The sequence below is a fragment of the Caloenas nicobarica genome, chromosome 2 (genome assembly GCF_036013445.1).
Source record: "Caloenas nicobarica isolate bCalNic1 chromosome 2, bCalNic1.hap1, whole genome shotgun sequence".
NCBI classification, from domain to species: Eukaryota; Metazoa; Chordata; class Aves; order Columbiformes; family Columbidae; genus Caloenas; species Caloenas nicobarica.
Genome location: NC_088246.1, coordinates 164,757,370 through 164,777,058, shown reverse-complemented (window position 1 = coordinate 164,777,058; position 19,689 = coordinate 164,757,370). Strand labels below are relative to the sequence as shown.

Here is a 19,689-nt window from a genome sequence, read left to right as displayed (position 1 = left end):
TGATTGGTTAGAGGCGGGGGCGGAAGCGCGCATGCCCGGAAGTGCGGAGGGAGCGGGACGGCAGAGAGTGGGGGGATCTGGAGTGTGGTGAGTGCGGCGTGGCTGCCATGTTGGGGGGGTCCCTTAATGGAGGGGGGCGGGTTGGGGGGTCCCTGTGGTGGGGGATCTGGGTTAGGGGGCCATGGGGGGGGTCCCTGTCACGGGGGGACCCGGGTTGGGTGGGGGCTGGAGGGGTCCCTGTGAGGGGGGGCCTGGATTAGGGGGTCATGGGGGGGGTCACTGTGAGGAGGGAACCCGGGTCAGGGGGGTCCCTGTGATGGGGGGTGGGTTTTAGGGGGGGGGGTCATGTTGGGGGGGCTGGGGGAGTCCCTGGAGGGGGTGGGATGGGTTGGGGAGAGTTTGGGGGTCCCCGTGATGTGGGGGGGGGCAGGTTAGGATGGTTGGGGGGGGTCCCTATGATTTGGGGCTGGATTAGGGGGGCTGGGGGGGCCGGGTTAGGGGGGGTCTCTGTGACGGAGTGGTGTCAAAGGTGTCCTTGTGATGGGGGGGCTGGATTAGGGGGGTTGTGGGGGGTCCCTGTGATGGGGGGCCCAAGTTAGCGGGGCTCTGGGGGTCCCTGTAATGGGAGGGGGCAGGTTAGGGGGGGGTGCCTGGGATGTGGGGGGGAGGGCACATTACAGGGGTTGTGGGGGGTCCCTGTGATGGGGGGCTGGGTTAGGGTGGCCATGGGGGGGGTCTCTATGATTTGGGGCTCAGTTAGGGGCGCTGTGTTGGGGGGCCATGGGGGAGTCCTTGTGATGGGAGGCTGGTCAGGAGGGCTGTGGGGGGAGTCCCTCCTATGGGGGGCCAGGTTGGGGGGGCAATGGGGGGTCTCTGTGATGGGGGGCTGTGGGGGTCCCTGTATTGGGGGGGTGGCTGGGTTAAGGGGGCTGGAGGGGAGTGCCTGTGAGGGCAGTGCCAGGTTGTGGGGGGTCCCTGTGATGATGGGGGGCAGGTTCTGGGGAGTCCCTGTGATGGGGGGGGGTGGTGAATTAGGGGGTCATGGGGGGTCCCTGTGATGGGGGGGAGTTGGATTAGGGAGTCACGTGAGGTCCTTGTGATGGGGGCGGAACCATTTTGGGGGGGTGCAGAGGGTCCCTGTGTGAGGGGCACCAGGTTGTGGGGGGTCCCTGTGATGGGGGGGCTGGATTAGGGGACCATGGGGAGTCCCTGTGATGGGGGGGGGGAACAGTTTGGGGGGTGCAGAGGGTCCCTCTGTGGGGGGCACCAGGTTGTGGGGGGTCCCTTTGATGGAGGGGACACCAATTCCCAGTGCCCCCTCCCCCTAATTCTTCCCTGCCCCCCCCATTTCTCCCCGCAGCCCCCCCCACCATGCGCTCCCTCCTCTTCCTCTGCGCTCGCCGCCTGGTCGGCCACCCCCGCACCCTGCGCCACGTCCTGGCCCATGTCCCCGCCGAGCTCTACCCCGTCCTGTTCCGCGCCGCCTGCCTGGACGGACGGACGCCGGCGCTGCCGCCCCTGCTGGCCGCCTGGCCCTTCCCTCTCCTCAGCTTCCGCCACCTCTTGGGTCACCGCGATTGGCACCGCGATTGGCACCTCAGGGACAAACCCAGCAAACTGTGTGTCCAGGCCGTCATCCTGGCTGTGGTGGCGCAGCTGCGGCGGGCGCTGGATGAGCCCTGCGGTGGCACCAGGTATGTGCCGGGGTTGCCGCATTCCAGGAGACGATTTTCTTCTTCCCGGGGAGGGGACGCGAGGTGACAACAACTGGGGCCATTGGCTCGGCCGCGGTGACCAACCATGGGTTGTTTTTTTGCGCGTTGTTTCATTTCCGCGATTTCCCGGCTCGTTTATTCACCGATTTCTTGTTTAGCGCCCGACGCTGCCGCCTGCGTGTACTGGACATGACGGGTCTCCAGGACGATGACGCCGAGCGTGGCCCGGAGGGGATGAGCCTTTGGTCCGGCACGGTGGCCTTGGCCAAAGCCACCCTCGAGGTCTCCAAACACCACCGCGAGTGCCTGAAACGCGGCTCCAAACGCCGCAAAGGTCCCTCCAGCACCTTGGCGGCTCCGCAACCCGTCACCGTGGAGGTTCGTGCCGATCTCTTCGTCAATGCCGCGTCCTTTGCTGTCCTCCGCGACGCCCTGCGCGCCAGCGCCAGCGCCGCTCCCCTGCGCCTCAAGTGCCGCGACTTCCATGCCGAGGAGCTTTCGGTTGCCGGCACCGTGAGTTTGCTGGAGCTGCTGGATCCCGCCAGCGTGCGCCGGGTGGATCTGCGGTTCAACAACCTGGGCTTGGCCGGGCTCTGTGCCGTTTTGCCACATCTTGCCCGCTTCACCCGCCTCCTCAGCCTCAAGCTGCCTTACAGCAACGTGGACGTGCGGCGAGCGGCGGCAGGGACGGACGCCGGGCTCCGGTGTCTCGCCGCGCAACTGGGGAAGCTGCCGGCTCTCCGTGAGCTTAATTTAGGCTCCTCCAGGCTTTCAGGGAAACTGAGGCAGCTTCTCAGGTAAGTTCGGGTCAAGCGGATCCCCAAATTGCTCTTTTTGTGCCCAGGGGGGAATTTTTGGTTTGGGATCTGGGTGGTTTTGCCGCGGTTCCTCCAGGAATGCGATATTTAGATGAGGTTCAGACCAGCACCGGCACGATGATGCTTGTAGGGGCTCATGATTTGTTTTCCCCGCCCAGCAGCGACCTGCAGGCCCCACTGGAGAGTCTGGAGCTGCCGTTCTGCTCCCTCCTTCCCGGCGACTTCGCCTTCCTTTGCCAAAGCCCCCACGCTCCGGCGCTGCGGAAACTGGACCTGAGCGGCCACGATCTCACCGAAAACCTTCTTGGACCCCTTGGGCGTCTCTTGGAAGAATCTTCGGCCTCTCTCCGTCACCTGGATCTGGTGGAGTGTCGCCTGACGGACGCGCGGTTGGAGGTTCTGCTGCCGGCGCTTTGCCGCTGCTCCCTTCTCCGGTGCTTGGGGCTTTTCGGGAACCCCCTCTCCACGCCGGGACTCAAGACTTTGTTACGGAAAACGCTGGTTTTGCCGGATTTGCGCCTGGTCGTTTACCCGTACCCTGTGGATTGTTACAACCACGAGCCGCCGCGGCCGCTCCCCGGCTCTGGTTGGGTTTTTGAGGACGCAGTGGACGAGGAACGTTTGGCGGCGGTGAATGCTGAGCTGTGTCAGATACTGGCAAGTTCTGGCAGAGCCGACGCCATCTGGACCACCAGCCTCTGCCAGCTCGGAGCCCTCGACTACTTCGCCTTGTAGCCAAAAACTCGGAGCCTTCGGTGCGTCCCGCAGAAGCCGGTGACGTGCCGTGGCCTCGCCGCCATCCTGCCCCGTCCTTCCTTTTAAAATTTGGTGTTTCCTCCTTTTCCCGGTGTTTTTCTGGCACCTTTTCCCTTTTATTGTCACCGTGTCATCAGCCACAGATGGGCTCTGTTAACACCCGGCGGTGCCTCGTGTTACCTCCTTCGCCAATTAATTAACGCTGGGCAACTTGATGAATAAATCGCTGCCGCTCGGCAGGCGTTGAGGTTGCGGTAACTGTAACCACAACGCTATTTATAGGTAGACTCTACAATAACTCAACCAAATCCCGAGGGGCGCTCGGGATTTGGAATTGGAATTGTTTAACCTCCTTTTTTTTTTGGTAGTTTTTCACAGATTTTGTTATTTTTCACAGATTAAGGTGAGTTGCCGCGCGCGGGGGTGACAAGGAGCATTGGACGTCCCCAGCTCAACCCTGACACGGCGTGATGGTAACATCGGCCGATTCCCCGCCGTGGAGCAACGGCAACAACTCCCCGGTGAGCCGGTACCGCCGCCCTTCCCACTTAAAATGGGTGGGGGGCTGCGCCGGCCCCAGTTCGTACTCGAAACACGGATCCCACTCCAACGCCAACGCCGAGCGCACCAACCCCACGCCCCCGGCCCGCGCCGGCGCCGGGTGGTACAACCGCCCATTTCGGGGTGAAACGGCCAAATTTTGGGGCTGGAAGGGGACGGTCAGGCGGTCGCCGGCGCCGCAGTAGGAGAGGAGCCGCTCGGTGCCGGTGTCGGTGCCGGGGAGGATTTCGGTGAAGACCACAGGCCGGTCGTCGCAGCGCAGGAAGTTGCGCTCGCGCCCACACAGCGACACGAAGGGGAATTGGGTTTCGTAGCGGCCGCTGCGGTTGGGCTGCAGTTGCTTGAAGAAGAAGGCGAGGAACCGGACGTCTGTAATTAACCGCCCGGGGCTTAATTAATTAATTAGCGGTTGGGATGGGGGCGGGGAGTTGGGGTTTGGTTCGTTAGCGGCGGTGGGGAAGAGCGACGGGGCAGTTTAGGGGGAAAACAAGAGCGCGCAGGAGTTATGGATGGCAGGAGGTGCTTAATTAATAAGGTAATTAATATGCAAATGGTGCCCAATGGTTAATTTGTCACCGGCAAAGGTGGCGGAATGGGGGGCGTCCCCCTCCCAGTAAGGACTGGATCCCAATTAAGGGTCTGAGCCCAATTCAGGACTGGATCCTAATTAAGGATTGGACCCCAATTAAGGATTAGAGCCCAATTAAAGATTTGATCCCAATTAAGGATTTGATCCCAATTAATTAAAGATCGGATCCCAATTATTTAAAGATCGGATCCTAATTAAGAATTGGAGCCCAATTATTTAAGGATCAGAACCTAATTAAGGCCTGGACCCAAATTAATTAAGGACCAGATCCTAGTTAGGGATTGGATCCTAATTAAGGATGGCAGCCCAATTAAGGATCGGAGAAAAATTAAGCACCAGATCCAAATTAATTAAGGATCAGATCCCAATTAAATAAGGATTGGAGCGCAATTAAAGATTGGGTCCTAATTAAGGATCAGATCCAAATTAATTAAGGATTGGATCCTAATTAACGATTGGAGCCCAATTAAGGATTGGATCCAAATTAATTAATGATTGGAGCCCAATTAGGTATTGGATCCCAATTAAGGATGGGAGCCCAATTAAGGATCAGACGCTAATTAAGGATTAGAGCCTAATTAAGGACTGGAGTTTAATTAAAGATTGAATCCTAATTAAGGATCAGAGCCCAATTATTTAAGGATTGGACCTCAATTAAGGATTAGAGCCCAATTAAAGATTTGAGCCCAATTAAGGACTGGATCCCAATTAATTGAGGATTGGATCCTAGTTAATGACTGGAGCTCAATTAAAGTTTGGATCCTCATTAAGAACTGGAGCCCAATTAATTAAGGATCGGAGCCCAATTAAGGATGAGACCCCAGTTAAAGATCGGAGCCCAGTGAAGGATTGGAGCCCAATTAAGATTCAGATCCTGATTAAGGATCAGATCCCGATTAAGGATTGGACTCTGATTAACGCTTGGAACCAAATTAATTAAGGATCGGAGCCCAATTAATTAAGGATCAGATCCTAATGAAGGCTGATGGTGGGGGGATCGTGTCGGTGAGCAAGGGAGGTTGGGAGGATTTGGGGGGATTTGGGGTTTTTGGGGCCGGGATTTTGGGGCAGATTTGGGGAATTTGGGGAGGATTTGGGAGTTTTTGGGGGGGATTTTGGGAGATTTTGGGGGACGTTTGTGGTGCCGGTACCTTTGAAGCAGGTGATGAAGTTCTTGACTTTGGTGTCGTCCAGGAAAAGCTGCGGAAAAGCCGGAAACCGCCTCAAAAGCCCCGAAGCCACTGATGGGTCTCGGAGGTGGCCGGGATCTGTTTAGGATCCATCCTGGATCCATCTGGGGTCTTGGGGGATCTGACTGGGATCCACCTGGGATCTGTGTGGGTTCTATTTGGGATCTGTCTGGAGTCTGCCCTGGGTCCACCAGGGATCTATTTAGGATCTATCTGGGATCTGAGCTCCACCTGGGATCTGTCCTGAGCCCGTATAGGCTTGTTTTGGGGATCTGGCAGTGGGATCTGTCTCAGGATGGTTTGGGATCCGTCTGGGGATCTGTCTTGGGTCTGGCCAGGATCTGTCTGGAATCTGCCATGGGATCTATTTGGGATCTGGGGTATGTCCTGGGTCAATCTGGGATCTCTTCAGGATCTGTCTGGAATCTGAGCTCCACACAGGATCTGTCCTGAGCCCATTTAGGGTTTTTTTGGGGGGAATCTGGGATCCATCTGGGGTCTGTTTGGGATCTGTCTGGGGTATGGGGTCCATCTGGGACCTTTCCTGAGCCCATGTAGGTTTTTTGGGCGGGGGGTGGGGTGGGGGGTGGGGGTGGGGATCTGTCTCCAGTTGGTTTGGGATCCGTCCAGGGCTTGTCTTGGGTCTGGCCGAGGTCTGTTTGGGATCTGCCTTGGATCCACGTGCATTCCATTTGGGATCTGACCTGTGTCCATCGGGGGTCTGTTTGGGATCTGTCTGGGGTTTGTTTTTGGGCTGCCCAGGATCTGTCCCAGGTCCATCTGGTGTCTTTTGGGGATCTGTCCAGGATCCATCTGGAGTCTCTCTGGGATCCATCTGGTGTCCATCCAGGATCTGTTCTGAGGCCCACTTATGTATTTATGTTTAAAATTTGTGGGATCTGTCTCAACTCAGTTTGGGATCCATCTGGGATCTGGCCAGGATCTGTCTGGGATATTCCTTGCATCCTGCTGGGATCTGTTTGGGGTCTGTCCTGAGCCCACCTAGGAGGGTTTTTTGGGGGGGATCTGTCCTGGGTCCATGCGGGTTCTATTTGGGATCTGCCCGGGGGTTGTTTGGGGTCTCTGGGATCTGAGGCCATGTGGGATCTTTTGGGGATCTGCCCTGGGTCCATGTGGGGTCCGGCTGGGGTTTCGGGGCTGCCCAGGATCTGTCCTGAGCCCACGTGGGATCATTTGGGGATCTGTCCGGGATCCCCCCCCGGGCTCCACCTCTCGGCTCCATCCGGGATCCGCCCCGAGGCCTCTCAGGCTATTTCAGGGATCCCCCCGGGATCTCTTTGGGATCCGGTGCCCCCGTTTCCCCCCCGCCCCGGACACCCCGTTCCCCTCCCGGGGGGTTCCGGGGGGTCCCGGTACCTGCCCCTGGTGATCGATGTAGTAAAAATACTCGCGGATCCGCGGCCCCGGGCTCTGGCCCTGCCGGTACCCGGGGCCGGCCGCCGCCGCCCCGGGACGGAGCTGCAGCCGCAGCCGCGGCGGGAGCCGCATCGCGACAGTGACCGCGACAGCGGCTCTGGGCGCGACAGCGGGCCCGGCAGCCACAGCGGCGCTAGGCCCGACCCGGAAGTGGTGCCGCTCCGGGCGGAAGCGGCGCCGGGGTGACGCGACTCCGGGCGGAAGCGGCCCCGAGGTGACGCGACTCCGGGCGGAAGCGGCGCCGGGGTGACGCCACTCCGGCCGGAAGCGGCGCCGGGGTGACGCGGCTCCGGGCGGAAGCGGCGCCGGGAGCCCGGGAGGACCCGGCCCCAGAGACCCCGTGGGGCCCCTATAGACACTTATGGCCCCTATAGATAGACACTCATCAGCCCTATAGATACCCATGTGCCCCCTATAGACACTGATAGCCCCTATAGGCACCCCTGCCCCCCTATAGACACATGCCAGAGCCTATGGATGCTCAGGGGCCCTATAGAGACCCATGTAGTCCTGGGCACCCCTATAGATACTTGTGCACCCCTATAGACACTCATGGCCACGATAGACACCCCTGCCTCCCTATAGACACGCCTGCCCCTATAGATAGACACTCATCACTCCTATAGACACCCGCGTCCCCCCTATAGACACTTATAGCCCCTATAGACACCACAGCACCTATGGAGACCCAGGGGCCCTATAGACACCCATGTAGCCCTGGGCACCCCTATAGACACTCCTGCACCCCATAGATACTCATGCAACCCTATAGATACTCATAAACCCTATAGACACCCCTGCTGCCCTATAGACACTCATAGCTCCTGTAGATAGACGCTCATCACCCCTATAGACACCCCAGTGTCTATGGAGTCCCAAGGGCCCTATAGACACCCATGTAGCCCTGGGCACCCCTACAGACACTGGGAGTCCCTATAGATAGCCCTGCACCCCTATGGACACTCGTAGCCCCTATAGATAGACACTCAACACCCCTATAGACACCCATGCCCCCCCATAGACACTCATCCCCTATAGACACCCCTGCACCCTTCTAGACACATATGGCCCCCATAGCCATCCCTGCCCCCTATAGACACCCTGTACATGCCCATGAACCTCTATACACACCCATACTCCCTGTGCACTCCTATAGACACCCATACAGCCCCTGCCTATCCCTATAAACACCTATATACCCCTACAGACACCCGCTCTCTCCTATAGATACCCACATGCCCTATAGGCACCCACCTGGCCCTATAGGCACTCACCCAATCTTATAGACACCCATAACCCCTATAGATACCCACACACCCCTATAGGCACCCATACACCCTTATAGACACCTCTAGCCCCTAATAGGCACCTATAGCCACCCATACTATATATACACACCCACCCGCCCCTACAGATACCCCCCTGCCCTATAGATACCCACGCTCCCTATAGACACCCACCCGCCCCTATAGCCACTGGTGCACCCCTATAAACACCCACATAGCCCTTTGCATCCCTATAGACACCCATCTGCCCTATAGACCCTACAGACCCTCCACTCACCCCTATAAATATCTATACCCCCTACAGATACCCAAGCACCCCATACGCACCCACAGACCCCCTATAGACACCTGTACAGCCCTATAGCCACATGTACCCCCTGTGTGGTCCTATACACACCCCTATATACACTCACACACTCCTATAGGCACTCAGACCCTCTATAGATACCAACTCCCCTATAGACACCCGTGCACCCTATACATGCCCCCATACTTCTATATAGACACACGTGTCCCTATACAGACCCATGTGCCCCCTGTAGAGACCCATACACCCCTATATGCACCCACCTGCCCCTATATACAACCCAAGCACACCCTGTGTGCCCCTATATGCCCCCTGTATACACCCCTATAGACACCCATGCACCCCCATAGACAGCCATATGCTCCCCTACACCCCTGTGCCCCCCTATAGAAACCCTCTATATGTCCTGAGCTCCCCTTGACACCTTCAGGTGCCCCTATATACATCCCTGGGGAAGTTTATATGTCCCTATATACATCCCTGCATAGCTTTACGTACCGCTGGGGAACTTTATATCCCCCTATAGCTTTATGCGCCCGTATATACACCGTGCTCCCCCGTCTCTTCCTATACACCCCCTCTTTGCCGCTATACATTCCCTATAGACCCTGTGTGCATCCCTACACCTCTGGGATGGTACATATATATCCAGGGGGGGTGGTACCTATGCATCCCCATACACCCTATACTGCCTGGTTCACCCTGTGCTGCTTGCAGGGGGAGCCCTATACAAGCTATACGGCCTGCAGGGCAGGGGCCGTGACCGTATACACCCTATAGATGATGTATGGGATGGCTGGGGCTTCCCTATATAACCTGTGTGATGGGGAACGGCCATATAGACCCTGTAGAGGCTGTATGTCAATGTTGGGGTGTCCCTACACAGACTGCATGGTGGGGGGCCACCTATATACAAGCTTATAGAGGATGTATAGCATGGGTGGGGGAGGGTCCCTATGTAACCTACATGGTGGAGCATGACCATATATACCCCTATAGAAGATATATGGGATGGGTGAGGCTTCCCTATACGGCCCGTGTGGTGGGCAATGACCATATACACCCTATAGATGCTGTACATCGTGGGTGGGGTGTCCCTATACAGCCTGTGTGGCAGGGGCCACATATATACACCCTATAGAGGATGTATAGCATGGGTGGGGGGGTCCCTATACAGCCTGTGTGGTGGGGAATTACCAAATACATGTTATAGATGATGTATAGGATGGCTGGGGCTTCCCTATATGGCCTGTGTGGTGGGAAACGACCATATACACCCTATAGATGCTGAACATCATGTCTGGGCTGTCCCTATACAGCCTGCATGGTGGGGGCCCCCTATGTACAAGCTTATAGAAGATGTATAGCATGGGTGGGGTGTCCCTATATAACCTACATGCTTGGGCACAACCATAGATGCTGTATAGGATTGAAGGGGCTTGTTTAGAGCCCTATACATCCTCCGTACCCCCTATACGTCCCTGCACACCCCCTATAGCCCCTCCCATTAACCATCGCTCCGCTCCAGAGTGAACGACCCGCTCCATACGTCGCTCTGTCCATACGTTGCTTTATTCACACGGGGTGGGGGGGTGGGGGGGGGGGCACCTCTATACGTCCGCGCGCCCCAAGTACAGAGTTCGGCAGCCTATAGGGGACCCCCCTCCCCCCCCCGCCCCCCAAAATACGTCCCTCCCCCCGCAGGGGGGCGGGCCGGGAGGGTCCCACAGCGGCCGGGGGGGGGGGGGGAGGGCGGTCGATCCCTTTTATTATTATTATTATTATTATTATTATTATTATTATTAATTATTTATTATTATTTTTGTAATAATTTTTCTCGTGTTTTTTTTTTTTCATAATAAATAAAACCTCGAGTCTAAAAACAAACAAACCGGGGCGGGGGGGGCGGGGGGGGGAAGAAAAAAAATATAAAACTCGGGGGGGGAAAAAAAAAAAAATAAAAGGATTAAATGGAAGTCGAAGCGGGGACACCCCTCCCCCCGCTGTCACCCCCCCCCACACCGGGTGTCACCCACCCCCCCCGCGGTGTCATCCCCCGTGTCCCCGCCCCGGTCCCTGGCAGTGAGCAGAGCTGGGAGGTAGCGCTGGGTGTCCCCCCCTCCACCCCGCCAGGGGGCGCCCCATCACCTTGGGGACCCCCCCGCCCCATTTGAAAATATCATCTGGCTTGAAAATTAGGGGGGGGGTGCTAATTATCGATAATTAAGTTTAGAGATTTATAAGGTCTGGTGGGTGCCCCCCCTCACACTGGGTGCCCCCCCAAGGTCCCTTGTCACCCCAAAGGCACTTGGGGGTGGCCATGGGGGTGGGGGGGGGCACCTCCTGCTGCGGCAGGGACCTTCGGGTGGGTGGGGGGATGAAGGGGGTGTCCAGGAGAACCGTGAGATGGTGGGTACCAAGGTGTGTTGGGCAGAAGAACCTGGAGATGGTGGGCACCAAATTAGGTTGGTCAGGACCTGGAGATGGTGGGTGCCAGGTTGGGTTGGGCAGGACCTGGAGAGGATGGTGGGTTGGGCAGGAGAACCAGGAGATGATGGTCACCAAGTTGGGTTGGGCAGGACCTGGAGATGATGGACACCAAGTTGGGATGGGTAGGACCTGGAGATGATGGACACCAAGTTGGGATGGGTAGGACCTGGAGATGGTGCATGCCAAGTTGGGTTGGGCCAGACCAGGTGATGACGGGCACCAAGCTAGGTAGGTGGGTCTGGAGATTATGGGTGCCAAGGTGGGTTAGGCAGGACCTGGAGATGATGGTCACCAAGTTGGGTTGGACAGGAGAACCTGGAGATGGTGGGTGACAACACAAGTTGGGCAGGACCTGGAGACGGTGAGCACCAAGTTGGTTTGGGCAGGAGAACCAGGACATGATGGGCACCAAATTGGGTTGGGCAGGACGCGGAGATGGTGGGTGCCAAGATGGGTTGGGCAGGACCTGGAGCTGATGGCTGCTAAGTTGGGTTGGGCAGGACGTGGAGCTGGTGGGTGCCAAGATAGGTCCGGGAGAAGCAAGAGGAGACTGTGGGTGTCAAGGTAGGTGCAGGAGAATCTGGAGATGATGAGCACCAAGTTGGGTTAGGCAGGACCTGGAGATGGTGGGTGCCAAGATCGGTTGGGCAGGACCAAAAGGAGATGACAGGCACCAAGATGTGCCCAGGAGAAGCAAGAGGTGAGAGGTGCCAAGGTGGGTTGGGCAGGACCTGGAGATGGTGGGCACCAAAATGGGCTGGGCAGGACCAGGAAGAGATGATGGGTGCAAAGATGAGTTGGGCAGAATGAGGAGAAGATGATGGGCACCAAGATCAGTCCAGCAAGGACAAGCAGAGATGATGGACACCAAGATGAGTTCAGTAGGAACAGGAGGAGATGATGGTCACCAAAAGGGGTCCAGGAGAAGCAGGGGGAGATAATGGGTGCCAAGATGGGTCCAGCAGGACCAGGAGAAGATGACGGGCACCAAGACGGGTCCAGGAGGACCAAGCAAAGATTCCAGGTCATAAGTTGGGTTGGGCAGGACCAGGAGGAGATGACGGGTACCAAGATGACTCCAGCAGGTCCATGCAGAGATGGTTGGTGTCAGGATGGGTCTCCCAAGGCCAGGAGTAGATGATGGGTCCTGTGATGGGTCCCACAGGCCCAAGCAAACAAGGTGGGTGCTCGGACAGGTCCTTTGGGGCCTGGTGGTGCCAAAGTGTGGTGAGATGGGTCCTGTGTCCTGCCTGCTGTTGTGAGACGGGCACCATGACACGCGTGGCCTCCTCCAGCACCCAAAGGTGGTCAACTAGCCACATGGCAGCTCCTGAGGGACCCCCCAGCACCCACCCCTGGGTGCCCCCAGCCCCACTCGTGGTCCTCCTCCCCATGAGCTGGGACTCTTCTGCCACCAGGATGGTTGTCACTCTGGTCCCCCATGTGCCATGTTCTCCAGGTGCTCATCACTGGTGGCTTCTCCTGGCCCTGGAGTTTCTCCCTGCCCCATGGTGGCCCCATGGCTCTGTTCTCCGCTGTAGCCTGACCTGACCCCAAGGAGGACATCCCTGACCAGCCTCCACGCTGTCACCTGCTCCCCAGGTCCCTGCTGTCACCCACGGCCACAGGGGACACCCAGGATGCTCCTCGCCCGCTCCGGGGCTGCTGCCGTCCCCAGGTGACCCCCAACACAGCCGATGACCAGGTGGGCAGTGAGATGGTTGGGATGGGGCTTGGAGAACAGTCCCATGTCCTGCTGTAGGACGGGCGGGAGGGGACAGAGATGGTGGGACAAGCCACCTCCTTCTGCAGGGTCCAGCTTGTGCTCCTCAGGCGAGGGGGGTTGGGACGGGAGGGGACAGGTGGTGGCGGCCGCTATAGGACACCCTCCATGAAGCTGGTGTCGAGGTGCTGGATGAGCACCCGGATGAAGGACATCTCCTTGCGGGTGTTCTCGAAGATGATCCGCGGGTCGTCCGATTGGCAGCGCAGGCAGTTGGGGGCCATCACCATGGCCAGGTTATTGACGTCCATCTTGGTGACGGCTACATTGGCCGGCTGCACAAAGACCTGGAGGGTGGGGAGGAAGGTGGCAAGTGATGGGGTGGTAGGAGATAGGTAGAAGAACCACGTGGACCTCCTGGTTCTTGGATGAGAGGGAGGTCACCACGTGGGGAAACCCCACAGCAACTTGAGGAATCCAAAACCACCTCAAGAGAGGCCACCAGGCTGGGTGGTGGCCCTGGGGGACACACCGGGGAGGTCCTGGACCTACCTGTAGGAAGCGGATGAGGTAGCACAGCACCATTTTGTTGATCCTGGGCAGAGAGTGGACGACGGTGATGGCGGCCTCGGGGTTCTCGTAGTGGGTGATGCACTGCTCGTAGAACTCGTGAGGGATCAACGGTTCCTCCAGCTCCCGGTACCAGAGCTTCAGCAGGGAGGCTGGTGGGAGGAGCAGAAGATCAGTAGGTATTGAGACCTGGTGGGTGAAGGACCTGATTCTCCACCCTACAGCACCCTAGAGGTCCTACCAGGAACGTGGGGGTCCTCCAAGCCGGTGGGGATCTTCCACTGGTCCACCTGCAGCTTGAGGGCGTTGACCTCGTCGATGTCACCAGGGACTCTGTGGGGAGAAGAGATGTTGGTCCCCAAGCAAGAGATGGAGAACAAGGAGGGGACACCAAGGAGAACCAAGAGGGGACATCAAGGAGAACCAGGAGAAGATATCAAGGAAAACCAAAAGGGCACATCAAGGAGAACAAGGAGGGGACATTAAGGAGAACATGGATGGGCACCAAGGAGAACCAAGAGGGAACATCAAGGAGAATAAGGAGGGGACATCAAGGAGAACCAGGAAGGGACATCAAGGAGAATCAAGAGGGGACATCAAGGTGAACAAGGAGGGGACACCAAGGAGAACCAAGAAGAGACAACAAGGAGAACCAGGAGGAGATACCAAGGAAAACCAAGGGGGGACATCAAGAAGATCCAAGAGGGGACATCAGCTGGAGACAGAGCTATTTTGGGACCAGGTTGCTGCCCCATAGGGACGTGACATCCTGCTGCGAGGTGGGGTCGTGTGAAGACCCCAAGAAGATTCTGGTGGGCACCAAAGAACGGGCATGACCCTGCCGTGGAGAACTCCTCGTGGCCTTGGCGCAAGGAGAAGTTGGGGGCTGCCCTGTAATGAGGTCACTTGTTATGGCTTCCACCACGAGAAGGTCCATCATGATGTCACCACCCTGGGGGTCTCCCTGCAGCCGTGGGTGGCTTTACCTGAAGATGCCCTCGGTCTGGTCCCCGTTGAGTGCCAGGACCTCCTCGGAGAGGCGCGTCTGCACCCAGGGCAGCTGCCGGTCAGGGTACCGCTCCTTCTGCATGGTGATGATGTCCTGCAGGGAGCTGCCGAACATGGAAGGGTTGAAGACGGCGTTCTTGGCGTGGCGGATCTCCTCAATGTTTGGCTTCTTCAGGCCCTGGGAGAGACAAGAGAGGTTGATGGTGGCACCAATGTCCCCACAACTGGGATGGGATTCTACTCAATCCCAGCACCACGGATGGTTGTGACACATCCAGAGCCCACAGCATGGTGGGAACAGTGGATGGAGCCATGGATGAGCTCCAGCCAACCTGGCCAAGGTCTCCAGCGGGGCCATGTGCCAGAAGCTCAGCTGGTGGGTGTCTCCATCCAGCCCTGGGGACTGTCCCCATGCGGCTTGGTAGGACCCCCACGCTCTGCTGTGGGGCCACGGCCACGCTGGAGCATCTACACCAACATGAAGTAGACATGTGTGCGGTGGGACACAGAAGAGGAGATGGACACAGGTGGGAAGCAGGAGATGGACGCAGTGGACACATGGGTGGTGGGATGCAGAAGAGGAGATGGACCAGAGGACATGTGCATGATGAAACACGGAAGAGGAGATTGGACACAGGTGGGATGCAGAGTGGAGATGGACACAGAGGATGTGTGTGGTGGGATGCAGAAGAGGAGATGCATGCAGTGGACGTGCATGGTGGATGAAGAAAAGGAGATGGACGCAGTGGACATGTGGGTAGTGGGACACACGTGGGATGCAGAAAGGGAGATGGACACAGTGGACATGAGTATGGTGAGATGCAGAACAGGAGATGGACACAGGTGGGATGCAGAAGATATGGACACGGTGGACATGTGCACAGTGGATGGAGGAGATGGACACAGGTGGGGCACAGAAGAGATGGATGCAGAAGAGGAGGTGGACACAGTGGACATGTGGGTGGTGGGATGCAGAATAGGAGATGGACACAGGTGGTATGCGGAGGAGGAGATGGACAGAGAGGACACGTGCATGGGAGTAGCTGGAACATCCTGTCCAACCCTTGTCAAGCTTTTGCTCCTGGGATCATTTCCAGAATCTCTGTTGGGTCACTTGCTGATGAGCAGGTTTGGGAAGGACCTGGTGGGCCCCAGAAGGTCCCTAGAACGTCCCTGAAGATTCCCCAGAAGGTCCCCAGAGGAGATGCAGGATGGTTAAACCACGCTGGAGATACCCAGACCATCCTCACCACGTCTCTGGCATAAGCTGCCACCTTCTTTCCACCTCTCCCCAGCTTCATCCCTCCTCCTTCTCCTCCAGACCCCATCCCCAAACCCTGGTGGCCCCATGGTGGCCACAGCTGGTGGTGGCCCTCCCCATGCCCAAAGGTTGGCCAATACCTTCTTGGCTCCCGTCAGAGCTGCCTTCTGCAGCTTGTTGTAGCAGTACTTGGCATAGGTGCTAATCGCCACCCCTGCAAGAGAGAAGAGAGGGAGTGGATGTCACCTTGGGGTCACGAGGAGGGGGTCACAGGAGGGGACTGTCCCCTCCTGGGGGCTGAAGCTCATCTCAGCTCCAGGAGGGGCTCAGGATCCACCCCAGGATGCTCCATCTCTGTCCCCGTCACCGCTCCTGGGGGGGGTTTTGAGGAGAACCTTCTTGCAGGAGGTATCCCCACAACTCAACCTTCTCCCCAAGAGCCTCAGACCTTGGAGAAGCCACATCCTTGTACCCACCCAACGTGGAGCCCTGGAACCCCCTTGGCTCCATCACTCTGGTGGCCTCGTGCGGGGATCTCCCGGCTGTTGGGGACGATTTATCACTCTGTAGACATCAATGCCATTGTCACCCCACCATCCATATTCTTCTCCTGATGCCACCACTCCCACCTTCATCTCCCCCTACAACATCCATCCTCTCCACCTGATGTTCTTCAACAACGAGGTGGCACCCTCAACCCTTGGAGCATCCAATAGGCTCATCTCAAGGGAGATGCTCCAGCATCCCGCACCCGAGAGCTATGGGGACCTGGTGGTACCTTCTGGACCACCCCAGAAGATGCTAGAAGCCCCATAAATTCTTCTAAGAGCCTAAAAATGGGCAAATTGAACAAAAAAAAATCCATCATCTGACACCTTCTCTCTTTTGGTTGCTTTGAAACTTGTAGTCCTGACACCTCAATGGAGCTTTTTGGTTCAAATCGAACTTGGGGACTTGGGACAAGCTACTTTTCTGTCCATCCCCGATGAGGGGGTGACCTAAAAGCTGGTGCCCATCCTTCTCCACCTGCTGGAGTCATCGAATCATGGAATGATTTGGGTTGGAAGGGACCTTTGAAGGTCATCTAGACCAACCTCCCTGCCGTGGGCAGGGACATCTACAACTAGATGAGGTTGCTCAATGCTCCGCCCAAAGCATCACAGAAGGATTTGGGTTGGAAGGGACCTTTGAAGACCATCTAGACCATCCACCCTTCAGTGAGGGACATCTTCATCTAGATCAGGTTGCAGCCCAGGAGATGACTGGCTTCCTGGGCTGCGCGCACACATTGCCAGCTCCTGTCCCATTTGTCACCCACCAGTGTCACCAAGTCCTTCACTCTCCATCCATCCATCCATCCATCCATCCATCTATCCATCCGCCCCAGCCTGGTCGTCCTCACCCTGGTGCAGGACCTGCCTCTTGGCCTGGTGGAACCTCAGGAGGTTCACATGGGCCCTCACTTCTCCAGCTTGTCCAGGTCCCTCAGGTGGGTCAAGCCCACCACTCAACTTGGTGGCATCTTGCTGAGGGTGCTCTGGATCCCACTGTCTACATCGTTGATGAAGATATTAAATGTCAACGTTAATTAACGGGTGCTGTGAAGCCATTTCTTGGGGTGTCTCCACCCCCGGCCCCACCATGGCTGGAGCTCCAGGATGAGGTCCCTCAAGTTGCACCAGGAACCTCTCGGTTCCATCCTGGATGTTGAACCTTCACCGACATCCCGCTCTGGTTTTGAGGTTCCTGGCAAAACCCCCAAAAACCCAGTGGATACTGGGAAAAGGGGCTTGTCCCACGACCCCCCGTCCCACCAGTGATGGACGTGGCACCTCGGAGACTCGTGGTCACCTCAAGGCCAACATCAAACACCCACAAACCCACCAGCGCCTTCTCGGTGGTGCCGCTTAATTAAATTCCTACCTTCCCCCTTGTGTTAATGACTTTAAATTCATTTGTGATATATATGATATAAAATATCATATGTTGATAGATAATGTTATATATAACATTATATATTTATCTATAACAACATATATTTATCAATAACATTATATATAATACATATTTACATATTATTTATATTATTTTTATATTATGGCTATATAAAATGTCCTATGTAATGTTATAGATATATACATAAAATGTTATAAATAATGTTATATATAATGTTATCTATATTTACCTATGACATTATATATAAATATAATAGATAATATTCTACATTTAAATATAATGTAGCATAATATGTTATAAGATATAATATAATATCATAATATATAATGTCATGTTATATATTACGTAATAGTCATTATACATACTCTGTGTTAAATATTATCTTACATATTATACTTTATATAGGATATAGTATATATTATTTGTTATATATTATATAGTATATATTATATATTATTTGTTATATATTATATGTTATATATGATATAGTATATATTATATGGCATATTGTACATAGTATATACCACATATTATGTTTGCATTTATTACATATTTATAGATTTTTGGTATTTATAATATATTTATTATATATTATATAACATATACTATATTTATCTTTATTATTATATTTCCGTTATCCACATTCCTGTTAAACAATATATTTAATTAATCGCCTTATATATATTTATACATTACCTCTAATGTTACCTATAAATATATATATCATATATTTAGAAATAAATAACATATGTTTATAGGTAACACTATAGATAATACATAAAATATAAAATATAAAATATAAAATATAATATAAAATATGATGATATGTAATATAGAACTACCCATTATATTTGTATAATTTACGTCAATTCGTATTAGTAATTTATAATAATATATTCTGCATTATATCCCTTTCGATGAATTCATATTAATCCCTATTAATTTCTGTTAATTTCTGTTATTTTCTTTCTGCTCTTGCTGTTATTTCCAGGTCTAAGCCCTGGCCCATGAAAGGCTTTGCCCCCCGGGCTCGGGGGGCTCGGGGTGCAGCCCCTACCATGGTGCTGGTCGCTATGGGGCTTGGGTTTCTTGCGCAATTTGGGTTTCTTCTTAGTGCTCCTGGCCAGGATCTCGTTAATGTGCTGGGTCACTGGGCAACGAACACAGCGACGAGGAGACGGGATGGAACGGAAACAGAAACGGAAATTAACATCGCAAACGGGAATGCAAAGGGAAATGCAAAGGGAAAGGAAACTGGAAATGAAAAAGATAAAACGGAAATTAAAATTAAAAAGGAAAATAAAATGGGAAGCGAGAATAAGAAATGAAAATTAAAAAGAGAAAGGAAAAGGAAGATTTAAAAAATAAAATTAAAAGAAGAGAATAAAAAATGAAAATTAAGAAGGTAAGGGAAAAGGAAGATTTAAAAAAGAAAATAAAAAAGAGAATAAAAAAAGAAAATTAAAAACATAGAGGAAAAGGAAGATTAAAAAAGAAAATAAAAAAAGAAAATTAAAGAAAGGAAACGAAAAGGAAGATTAAAAATAGAAAGGAAAAAAGAAAAAGAAAAAATAAAAATAAAAAAAAGAAAATTAAAATAAAAAAGAAAACAGAAATAAAAATGGAAATTAAAAAAATGAAATGAAAAGGAAGATTAAAAAGAAATAAAGAAGAAAAAGAAATTTAAAAAATGGAAATTAAAGAAAATAAATGAAAAGGAAGATTAAAAAAGAAAATAAAAAATATAAAATGAAAAATTTAAAAAAACGTAATGAAAAAGAAGATTAAAAAAAGAAAATAAAAATAAAAAATGAAAATAAAATGTAAAAGAAAGACAATGAAAACAAAAAAGAAAATGAAAATAAAAATTTAAAAAAGAAAAAAAAGAAAATTTAAAAAAGAGAAAAAAATAAAATGAAAATAAAAAAGGAAAGTTACGCTGAAAATTAAAATTAAAATTAAAAAGGATGAAAATGAAAATACATTAAATGAAAAATCAAAATGAAAATAAATTAAATGGAA

The 19,689-nt window shown here is 53.8% G+C and overlaps 3 protein-coding genes across 4 annotated transcripts in view; 1 reads left to right on the top strand and 2 right to left on the bottom strand.

Annotated features, from left to right (window-relative positions):
* Nucleotides 1-22: 22 nt before the first annotated feature.
* LRRC14 (leucine rich repeat containing 14) lies at nucleotides 23-3,583 on the top strand. 2 transcript variants are annotated; one of them, XM_065629996.1, is made up of 4 exons: nucleotides 23-87; nucleotides 1,361-1,694; nucleotides 1,874-2,512; nucleotides 2,695-3,583. In XM_065629996.1, the coding sequence occupies exons 2-4, from the start codon at nucleotides 1,372-1,374 to the stop codon at nucleotides 3,266-3,268; spliced, it is 1,536 nt and encodes a 511-aa protein (XP_065486068.1). In that variant the 5' UTR covers nucleotides 23-87; nucleotides 1,361-1,371; the 3' UTR covers nucleotides 3,269-3,583. The 2 variants fall into 2 exon arrangements, with proteins under 2 accessions (XP_065486068.1, XP_065486067.1); XM_065629995.1 differs by having other exon boundaries at nucleotides 2,692-3,583.
* C2H8orf82 (chromosome 2 C8orf82 homolog) lies at nucleotides 3,459-7,471 on the bottom strand. Its single transcript, XM_065627978.1, has 3 exons — nucleotides 7,007-7,471; nucleotides 5,591-5,639; nucleotides 3,459-4,219 (listed from the first exon to the last, which is right to left on the bottom strand). Exons 1-3 carry the CDS (start codon nucleotides 7,469-7,471, stop codon nucleotides 3,741-3,743), a joined length of 993 nt encoding a protein of 330 aa, XP_065484050.1. The 3' UTR covers nucleotides 3,459-3,740.
* Nucleotides 7,472-10,418: 2,947 nt separating this feature from the next.
* The window catches only part of ARHGAP39 (Rho GTPase activating protein 39), a 134,500-nt gene continuing 125,229 nt past the window's right edge, over nucleotides 10,419-19,689 (bottom strand). The window contains exons 6-11 of the mRNA XM_065629692.1: nucleotides 18,725-18,817; nucleotides 15,852-15,925; nucleotides 14,429-14,628; nucleotides 13,684-13,775; nucleotides 13,425-13,594; nucleotides 10,419-13,219 (exon numbers count right to left, since the gene is read on the bottom strand). Coding sequence (XP_065485764.1) covers nucleotides 13,025-13,219; nucleotides 13,425-13,594; nucleotides 13,684-13,775; nucleotides 14,429-14,628; nucleotides 15,852-15,925; nucleotides 18,725-18,817 — 824 coding nt within the window. The 3' untranslated portion in view covers nucleotides 10,419-13,024. The remainder of the gene's footprint in view (nucleotides 13,220-13,424; nucleotides 13,595-13,683; nucleotides 13,776-14,428; nucleotides 14,629-15,851; nucleotides 15,926-18,724; nucleotides 18,818-19,689) is intronic.

What these genes read in the sequence shown, in the direction of transcription:
- LRRC14 (XM_065629995.1), top strand. Translation starts at nt 1,372, where the DNA reads ATGCGCTCCCTCCTCTTCCTCTGCGCTCGCCGCCTGGTCGGCCACCCC. An exon ending in GAGCCCTGCGGTGGCACCAG is followed by an intron (nt 1,695 to 1,873) that starts GTATGTGCCGGG and finishes TTTCTTGTTTAG; the next exon opens with CGCCCGACGCTGCCGCCTGC. An exon ending in AAACTGAGGCAGCTTCTCAG is followed by an intron (nt 2,513 to 2,691) that starts GTAAGTTCGGGT and finishes TTCCCCGCCCAG; the next exon opens with CAGCGACCTGCAGGCCCCAC.
- C2H8orf82 (XM_065627978.1), bottom strand. Translation starts at nt 7,471, where the DNA reads ATGGGTATCTATAGGGCTGATGAGTGTCTATCTATAGGGGCCATAAGT. An exon ending in ACATCGATCACCAGGGGCAG is followed by an intron (nt 5,640 to 7,006) that starts GTACCGGGACCC and finishes GCTTTTCCGCAG; the next exon opens with CTTTTCCTGGACGACACCAA. An exon ending in CTTCATCACCTGCTTCAAAG is followed by an intron (nt 4,220 to 5,590) that starts GTACCGGCACCA and finishes GGTTAATTACAG; the next exon opens with ACGTCCGGTTCCTCGCCTTC.